We start from the raw sequence: 10015 nt of genomic DNA, 5'->3' as shown, positions 1-10015 counted from the left end.
TTTGTTTTCTGGAAGAAAACACGATATAGGCAGATATATGTAGACATGGATTTTCAATAATATAGATTTGGAAAGAATTTCTTTTTATTGATTATAGATAAGAGATTCTCGATAACTGACTAATTCTTCGCAACTGATTTTTATATTCGTGATAATGGAATCGTTCGTTATAATAATTAACGCAACGATTTATCTCTTCGTATATTTTCTATAGAAAAACTAAACATCATTTATGAGTTCTATGAGTTCTTTGAGTAATTTAAAGTAGATCTTTTTCATAAACGAAAAATTAGTTGGATACTATCTTTTTCTTAAGTCTTAATTTTCAGCGTAAAATGTTACAGATTTTATTCTCATATGTCTATAATGTGAATTTAAAATAATTGAAATTATAACTATATATACATTAAATTAGAATGGATATGACTTGAATATGTAAAGCATATATATGTATAATTGCTAATTGCTTTTGTTATTGTTCTGACAGTTCTGTTTGCGTTATTCGATGTTGATGTTATTTTATATAATTTTCCATGTGTTTTATTGTAAAGAAATGTTTGACAATATGGTTACCGGAGAGGATTGTTCTTGCGCCGACACCACAGAACCGTCCAATCTAACGTCTTTGCACTCGGATGATGTTACCTCGGGCGTAAATTCCGACGTAAATGTGGCCTGCACCAAGACGATCAAAAAGGGAAACGATGCTGTTGAAGGACCTAAAGGCACGCGCATTTTTCACATTGTTCTACGAAAGCGAAACTCTATAAAGAGTGTTCCTCAAAATCGAACTAAGTTGTCTGTCTTTTAGAACTCATTTATATATTTATAAACAATCATTCAATGCTTGAGTTTTGTATATAGATACAGATTGTAAATGTTCGATCGACACAACGCCGGTCGCAACTTATTGTGTAGCCGCGACAACGGAAGTCCCATCCGCGGTTCCAGCAAAACTGGATCGCCAGCGGGAGAACTCGAGAAGTCGGCCTGCAACGACGCAATTGAGCTTTTCTCCGTGTTTATGCCGTAGTCATAAAATGTAACGCCATCACGCCTTCCATTATCCATTAGTCGATTTGTTTCTTAAAAGCAGATTTATCATTTCAGCAACGGTTACGTTCTGCCTGTGAAACTTAAAAAAGGTATATAATATAGAAACTTTATCTCCGATCGGAAGATATATTTGATTTGCTATGTGTATAAACTCGTGCGGGATTGTATAAAACGTTCTTTATCATTAAATTTGAATTTTACCAGTTTTACAGAAATTTAAGATACAAAAATATTATAAAAATCTTTTGCATACGGAGATTACAATACATATTGATAAAAATTATACAATATATAGTCCATATCTAAAGGAGCTAAAATACGTCCTATGTGAGTAAATACACGTCGACAAAGATTTATAAACGTACGTTTGTTTAGATAAACCGCAATCGCGGCAGTTCTGGAGCCGTTTCAGCTGGAAGCGGCCGAGAAATGGGTACTTCGGCAAGGAGAACAAGATGTACGAGATAAAGTTGAAACAGGTTCAGTGTCCTCACTATGCCCAGGTGCCTCTCAAAGGTGTGCCTAAACAGCATTTGGACACGTCGCAGCCATCGCACGAATTTCAATCCCTCGCCGCTTACGAGATATCGGACGGGATACCGACTAAGAGCACCAAGTACGATGTCGGTAAATCAAAGTCTCTCAAGTATCCAGCGAAGACGAAACTCAAGAGGGAGGAAGTGGCGGAGAAGATCGAGATTTACTACTTCGATCACGGAAGCTCCGCGTAAGTATCGCTTACCTCGGTGTAAGTGCAAAATATATGCAGGACATTCTTGAAAACTTGCTTTACCGCACTGATACTTCTCCATTAACGTAATAATAAAATTTAATTAAGAAAAATTTTTAATCGGTCTAACTGAATAATGTAATGCGGAGCGAAGAGGGATACTTGACATATAACTAATACGCTAATTAAACGAGACCGATCGGGACGATGATATTTCTTGCAGATACTATCGAACAACCGATTGCCATCCTGTCTTGACTACCGACAAATGCGCTGAAAAGACTGATCAAGCAGCAACCCGCTTTTGGGCAGAGATCTTCGGCACGATTCATATCGGCATCGCCTTCGTCACGGCTTTTATTCTGCAGCTCCTTCGCTTTATTCTCTATAGCGTGATCCGACCGCTGACAGTCGGGATACTTCAATTGATAGCGGATTACTTTGTGAAACCGCTACTATCCATTCTGTTCAACGCTCTTGTGCAACCGGTACTGATCCTTCTCTATAATGTCGCTACGTCGTTAAGAGATCTCTGCGAGCCGATAGCCGAGGCGATAGGCCTATTTTTAAGAGAAATCGCGAATCTTTGCGCCGCGATCAGACTCGTCGAAGTGAAGCATATTCATGCGCCGACTACCGCTGCTTGCACCTGAACTTGTAAGTGAAAATTAGAAATTCTTAAAAAATTTCAAAGGAGGAAGAGGAGCAATTTTATGTGAGTAATTTAAGATAATTAAAGATTTGCGAAGGTTTTCTAGAGGACGACTTGGTCAATAGTTGAGACGATAGGTTCACTTTTAGAAGGGAGATGGATTCTTTCATACACATGCATACACATCACGTATTTTCAACTTGTCGCCGATAAGACATGTGCCTTAACACCAGGTATATATTTGGTATTATTTTAACTTTACAATATTATTATTGTATCATTTTTACAGAACAAATCATCTCTTATAGCAACTAACTTTGTCAATAATAATCAATATTCGTTTTTTTTCTATCGCTCTCTCTCTTTCTCACTTGCTTTCGCGCTCTTTCATTCTCACTCGTTATTTCTCTCTCTCTCTCTCTCTCTCTCTCTCTCTCTCTCTCTCTCTCTCGTGTATATATATATATCTTACCATTTAATAAATTATGTACAATCTCACAAACAACAAACGGAGAAACCTAATTACATCATGTACTTGTTCACACTTTGCTATGTACAGGTACTACTGGTATCTTTTCTTTGTTTTTACAGAATCGCCGCTTTCCCTCATTCTCTATCTTTCTTTCTCTCTCTCTCTCTCTCTCTCTCTCTCTCTCTCTCTCTCTCTCTCTTCCTCTTCATCCATTAGCCGATCGTATCGCAATAAATTCTATTTTTTCGCATGTGATCTATAAAAAGAATAAAATGAAGACAAAAAAAACCGAACGAACAAATGAATCACCTATCGTCACCTAATCTCAGGAACTGCAACCTCTGCTCGCATGCTATTACGCATCGCGGCGATCTAGGTGGTATTGGTAGTAGTTGTGGAGGTCGGAGTCTCCTGGATGGCTAAGCTCTGCGAAGGCGCGGATGTCGAGTCACCTGCAAGCAAGTAGTCGGAGAAGGAATCGATAGTATAAAATCAAACATGTATCTCTCCGGCGAGGCGTATAATGTAGCTGGCTAAATATACACTTAATGCACCGTAATTAGATTCGTCCCTTAATAATCGTGCAAATTGATCCCCACAAGAGAGCTTTTTCGTCGCTCCGTTAGACTGTACGGAGATACGAGTAAGTCTCTTTCAACATCGCGTATCTCTTCGATAATCGACGATAACGAATGTTGAGAGAATATCCGAGGCACTTCAATGTACAGTTCCAATCTTTCTTTTTTCAATTTTTTTTTTTTTTTTTTAAGCTCCGATTTAACCGATCGTCGGCGTCAAATAAAGAAAAGATACACATACACGACCCTATCGATCGTCAATAGAAATATTCTGTCGCGCAATTCGGTCTCGGATCTCTCTCCGGCATTGCGTAATCAGCATCGATCAATACCGCATCGGTGTGGCAGCGGCCTTAATATATAAAGCTTACCTAAGAGGGCGGCCTCTAGGTCCCCCAGAATCTCCGTCTCCTTGGGATCTATAAGGTTGAAGCGTTGATTAAGGAGCGTGAGGTGGGCGAACACACAATTGAGGTGAGCATGCAACCCCAAAAGCGCCACCTCCCTGAAGTGGCAGTGGTAGATGTGTGCCACCACGTGGTACAGTAGCCGCAGGATCTTACGCACTATCGACTCAAACGAGCTCGGAAACTCGTTTGCTAAAAAAAAAAAATTATTATTCGGCAACAATTAATCGATTGATGTTTCTCGGCTCTTAATTAATAATTAAACATAATATATATAAGATAAAATTAATATAATAAATATGCATATCTCTCGATCGATTAACAATCGATATAAATTTTTATGATAATAGCAATGTGTTATTAAAAACAAAACTATAATATTTATTAATTACGTAATTATAATAATTATATAAAATATAGTTTGGCAACTCTTAACGAATTAAACAATTATATATAAAGGTTGAATGACTCACCGTATTTTGTCGGGAATATAGTTTCGTCGCTAACGGTGCGTTGCGTAAATGTCATAACATAATCTATATATTGCGGTGCTGCCACTCTCGTTTTTTTCCCCTTTTCGTCGAACCACAGATACGTTCTACAAAGGTAAAACAATTGTATCAATCGATTGATCATTTCAAATGCAAAACATTAACAGCGCACAAAGCAAATAATGAACAAGAGTGATCGACAAGTACAATAATTTGGATCAAACTTCAAAATTTCATCGATAGAAGCTATTCAATTCTCTGTTAAAAATATGACAACATGATGATGCATTTATCAAAGATTACATTTGTACTTGTGACAAAAACACTTACAATTAATTTCGGTATATGGAGAAAAAATAGGAAAAATAAATTTTTAAGATTTCAGATTTTCCATCAAATATCCCTTTTCGTCCATTTTTCCTCCACCTTTAGCAATAAGACTTAAATTTATATTCAAAATTTAAATAAAAAATGTGGAGGAAATATAATAACGCTCTTTATTTTCTTCATATTATACACGCGATTCAGAATATGTTTTTACATTCTGTAATAAAAAAAATATAGTTCTCTTAAAAAATATGCTCGAATAAATCGGAGATGCAACTTTTTCGAGATACCGTGAATAAGTAAGCGAAAAAAATCGGAGCTTACAACGTACCTTAAACCGGGACCGGTCATATCGGGACAACCCGTCATGGTGCAAAACTCGGATATCGTGCCGTAGACGAGATTAATATGATCGAATAGTGCGAGGGTGTGCGACGCCAGCCACTCGTTGTAATCCAGACCGGGCGGTAAATCCACGAGCATCCTCAGGTCCAGCTCCGGCAACTGTCTCTCGAGAGCGGCCTCCTCCAGGTATAGTTTAGGATCCTCCGTGGCTCCCGCATCTTTCTCCTTTCGTCTGGCTTTTCTGTAAAACGACAAAACATTCGCACGGTCAGTGAATTATGCGACGCAGCCTCTTCGCACATGGCGGGTGATCTTTAAAACGTTCAAGCCAATCAAGCAAAATCGTAGATATATATATATATATATATATATATATATATATATATATATATATATATGTAATATAGCACAGCCTCGTGTGTGTGATATTAATGAGCACGCTGTCCGAAATCAAATTATTACAATTGTCAATTATTATAATCGATATCAAAGAGAGAGAGAATCGATTCTTCATAGAATTTTATTATTATAAAAATAGTCAAAGAATTCGCAATTGAAAGGGAAAACAGTCTTTTGGAATAGCTTATACGTGGCGTTTAATAAGAGATTGGTATTATATTTGTTAAGGGAATGTGAAAAGATCAGTTTTATTACAAAGAATGTCAATAAATTACAGAGAAGGTAGCCTAATAATTTGATAAAGATTACAAAAGTGTGCCAATGATCGATATAAATAATAATATTACAAAAATGATAGCTTATATATAATTTTTTTGACGCTATCGTCTATAGTTTTTTTTTTATCGTCAAAAGCAAATTTCCGGAAAATCGTCAAAGGAAATGCGAATGAGAAATCTATTACAATGGCACTGCGATTGTCGATTCACAAACGTTCGCTAATTTGCGGTCTCCAGCTTGATCGGATTCGATTGGACGAGAGCGTTTCGTCTTTAATCGAGTAGCGCGAATTCATTAATCAGATTAGCGAATTATCGGATTTGTACAATTACCCTCGACGCTTCCCTCGACTCTCTATTCAATTTGTCTTTAATCTATCAGCGAAGCCATAGGCGTTGTATTTCTCACGTCACGAATTCGACGAGAAACAAACGGAATTTTTTTTTTTTTTTTTTTGCGCAAAACGCCAGAGGAAACGTTTTCAATATTGTTTAATTTTATAGAAATTCTTTAATAATAATACGAAATAATAATAATAATAATAATAATAATAATAATAATAATAATAATGATGATGATGATGATGATATTGTATTCGACGCTATATTACAGTGGAAATAATATATTACAATGAAAATCGATTGTTGCAATGTACTAATATCGTAATATCACTGACTATAATATAAAGCGCTACATTTTATTACGTATTTATAATATAGAAAATGTTATTACTCTATCGTACCGTATATAATTTTAATCGTAAATCTTTTTGTATAAATTAATAGATATATAAAACTTTACATTTAAAAACATAATATAGAAAGAGATAATAAAAATGTTTTGTGTGTGTGTGTGTGCCAATTTAATAATATTAAAAAATGGATAGTCCCAATTAATGTGAATCGCGCGATAATACGTAATAATTAACATTATATCTTTGTTTATAGATGAGAATTCAATATAATATTGATTCTGAGTATACTGTGTTTTCAAGGTTGGTTCAATTCACAGCAGCCACTTCGCACATCCAGCTTCCTATCAGTGAAAAATGCAATTACATGCAATATAACGATAGCAGCATCATATTCAGCCACGTCTACGCGTTTCAAAGCGCTTTAATCGCTTTCTAGAAAGCACATGCTCCTGGAAAGAAGCTGCAGCTTCGCATAAGAAAAAATTGGCATGAATCAGCCATTATGTACGTATATCTCTTGTATATATATATATATATATATATATATATATATATATATATATATATATATATATACACACACGTATATATATGTATATATATATATGTGCGTGTCTAATCACATTTCCGTACAATAAAATTGCTTATAACGCTTATAATATACCGTGGATATAATTTACATAATAGATACTTGATTTTTCTCATTTTTTGATCGTAATTTAAATGTGACGAGATGTGAGATTTAATTACACCGGTATCAATAAACGCATCGTGGTACTCGCTCACACACACACACACACATACATATATGTACATACTACGCGATCGTTCGCGGACGGGGAACTCACGCGACTAGCTCGCCGAAGAGCCTGATCTTCCTGTGGCAGGTGTCGAGCAGGGAGAGACGCGAGGATGAGGCGCTGCTCGAGCTACCAGCACCGGTGCCGGCGCCGCCGTGGTGCACCGGTGTCGGCGGCGCCGAGACGGTAGTGGCCGAGGTCGCCATCGCGGTCGCCGCGGCCGCTACCGCGGCAGAGGCCGAGGAGGGTTCCCGGAGGACGGTGACGGCGCCGCGCGCCGGCGAGCGTAGCATCGTCGTCGTCGTCGTCGTCGTCGTGATCGTCGTGGTCGAGGACGACCTCCTCGGCGCGCCGCCCTCGTGCCTGAGGATCCGCTCACGCACGCTGGGTAGGCACCAAATCTTGTTCAATTGTCATCAAACTCTGGGCAGCACGTGCCGGGACACTTGTCCCGGATCCTCTCGAGAGCGGCCGAGATCGAAGGAGATCGCGGATATCGCGAGAATCTATCTTCGAGCACCTCTAAATAATTCTTCGAGGTATCGAGGACGGAATGTTCCAACGATCGATGTCCCGAGATGGTAGAAGATCGAAAAATCTCTTCTGATCTTTGATTCGCGTGGTCGATTTATGTATTCTTTTAATGATTCAGAAACGGAAAAGGGTGACCGCTTGATACTTATTCGCTTCAAGTGAACGGTTCTAGGTCCTTGGATTTTTTTATATTTTTAACAGTACGATAATATTTCTTTATGTATTTCGTTCTCTTTTTCTTCTCTTCTGAAAAGACTCACTCGTCCTTAATATTCGTGCGTTTCAAACATGGCTTCACTCCATATAGATCTTGATTTTCCTATAGGAATAATGATATTTTTTCAGTCCTTTCTGAGATATCCTGACCTTTGTAATAATTTCAAGATTCTTCCGAGTGTTCATGTGCGTGATTCCCAAGGATCCTCGAATAATTCTTTCGACTTAAAAGTAGCTTAACTGAATTTATTTTCAACTTTCACACGTTCGCCGCGTTCGTAGTCTCACCAAGTCTGACAATTCACGTATAACACAATGATGCTCGCTCTAATCGATTCGAGAAGAAATAGCTCGCGGGAAGACGACAGAAGGTGCGGAAGACACTCCTTGGAAGACAATCGATCTCGTTTACGAGAATGAGCGCGAAAGAACGATTATCGTCGATCTGGAGCAAAATTCGATTATGTACTTATAAATCGTTGTAACAATGTATCATCATATAATATCTCAAAAGCAGAGTTGGGAAATAACGCGTTACTTGTAACGTCGTTACAGTTACTTTTTTTCGGTAACGATCGTTACTTTTTTCTGTTTGTAACGGTAACGGTAACGTCGTTACATTTTTACAGTAACGGTAACGAATTAGCCGTTACTTTTATCGTTATTTTTTGGTTTTTATTATTTTATATCTGTTCAATAGATGTATTTTTTGAAAAATATTTTCTAGCCTTCTCATCATAAGCTGCATTCTGATAGTCACTGATAGTAATGAAGATCTAGTAACGTAAATTATAGATTTTACAATACTGACAGTGAATATTGGTATACACTCTTAATAATATCAATATTTCTCTTATTAATATTTAAAAATAATGTTTGATAAAAATTTTCAACAAAATTGAAATTTGTAAATTACAATTTAAATTCCTATAAAGATAAGTGTATTAAAAAGTAAAGATATTAATATAAAAAATTAGAATCATTGAATAAGTTTAATATAAAAAACGCTCGCTATATAGAGACTAATTTAGAATTTTTAATTGTAACATAGATTATTACATTTAATATTGATTATTAAATAATTTTATAATCTAATAGCTTATTTTAGCATTACAAAAAACAAAAACAAAAAAAGTAACGAAACGTTATTTTCCAAGTAACAGTAACGGTAACGCGTTACTTTCTAAGATCAGTAACGAGTAACGGTAACGAGTTACTTTTTACAAAAAATAACGGTAACGGTAACGCGTTACTTTTATAGGGTAACGTTCCCAACCCTGCCCAAAAGATCATAACTGTATGCGGCTGTTATATCGATAATTTCGAACTTTTATTTAGGTTGATGCAGCAGATATAATCCCTACATATCCGTACATATATCAAATTATTATTCATCCCGTATACTCTCGGGGAATCTACATTTCGAAGCACCGATAAATTGCATTTTCCTCGACCCCCTTTCTCACATTTTCCCTCTCTCTCTCTCTCCCTTTTCGTTCTCGCGTGGGATTCACTAGAAAAATTTAAGCAACATGCGTCGCTGGCACAATGCCAGATTTCTCATTTCCTCGGTTAATACCGCGAGTTTGTCGCTTCACTGTCTTTTAGAAATTGGGTCATCGCATACACGTGTGTCCATGACGCCATAAAGAAAAATATATCAAGAAATTAGCGATCTCGATCGATGGAAATAAAATTCATGACCCTTTTGTGACGAATATATATCGAGTTCGAGTGCTTTTATTCGACTCTTTGTATAAGCGAGATTACGATCGTATCCTGCAAAACTTCTGCGATTATATTCGTGCTTTATTTCGTTGATCAATTAATAAATATCGATTGTAGAAAATCCATCAGCGAAATCTGGCTTAGATTGTCACATATAAGATGACAAATAATTTATATGATATAATGAAAAATAATTTATTAAAGTAAAAAATAATTTCATATAAATTAAGTAACATAGGGTAAGATTAAAAAATGTGTACGCTGGCACATTTAACAGACGCTTGGTTATATACCTTGACTTCTCGTT

General features: G+C 36.6%; 2 protein-coding genes across 3 annotated transcripts in view; one reads left to right on the top strand and one right to left on the bottom strand.

The window, feature by feature from the left end:
• Positions 1-565: 565 nt before the first annotated feature.
• Positions 566-2730, top strand: LOC138936807 (uncharacterized). The gene is made up of 5 exons (XM_070302526.1): positions 566-725; positions 865-1042; positions 1111-1145; positions 1432-1783; positions 2010-2730. The coding sequence occupies exons 1-5, from the start codon at positions 566-568 to the stop codon at positions 2437-2439; spliced, it is 1155 nt and encodes a 384-aa protein (XP_070158627.1). The 3' UTR covers positions 2440-2730.
• A 340-nt stretch (positions 2731-3070) lies between these two features.
• The window catches only part of Mob2 (MOB kinase activator 2), a 29934-nt gene continuing 22989 nt past the window's right edge, over positions 3071-10015 (bottom strand). The window contains exons 2-6 of one of the 2 annotated variants that reach the window (XM_070302524.1): positions 7279-8425; positions 5045-5299; positions 4369-4493; positions 3860-4087; positions 3071-3362 (exon numbers count right to left, since the gene is read on the bottom strand). In XM_070302524.1, the coding sequence (XP_070158625.1) occupies positions 3283-3362; positions 3860-4087; positions 4369-4493; positions 5045-5299; positions 7279-7523 (933 nt within the window). In that variant the 5' untranslated portion in view covers positions 7524-8425 and the 3' untranslated portion in view covers positions 3071-3282. The remainder of the gene's footprint in view (positions 3363-3859; positions 4088-4368; positions 4494-5044; positions 5300-7278; positions 8426-10015) is intronic. The other variant, XM_070302525.1, reaches the window with a different exon arrangement.

The sequence above is a fragment of the Polyergus mexicanus genome, unplaced genomic scaffold (assembly GCF_030449975.1).
Source record: "Polyergus mexicanus isolate NDT 795.1 unplaced genomic scaffold, iyPolMexi1.0 SCAF_10, whole genome shotgun sequence".
NCBI classification, from domain to species: domain Eukaryota; kingdom Metazoa; phylum Arthropoda; class Insecta; order Hymenoptera; family Formicidae; genus Polyergus; species Polyergus mexicanus.
The sequence above is the reverse complement of the archived record's forward strand: the minus strand, read 5'-3'. Positions and strand labels throughout refer to the sequence as shown.

Coding starts and splice junctions, on each gene's coding strand:
- LOC138936807 (XM_070302526.1), top strand. CDS start 566: ATGGTTACCGGAGAGGATTGTTCTTGCGCCGACACCACAGAACCGTCC. Junction 726..864: donor TGCTGTTGAAGGACCTAAAG/GCACGCGCATTT, acceptor TTTTGTATATAG/ATACAGATTGTAAATGTTCG. Junction 1,146..1,431: donor GCCTGTGAAACTTAAAAAAG/GTATATAATATA, acceptor ACGTTTGTTTAG/ATAAACCGCAATCGCGGCAG.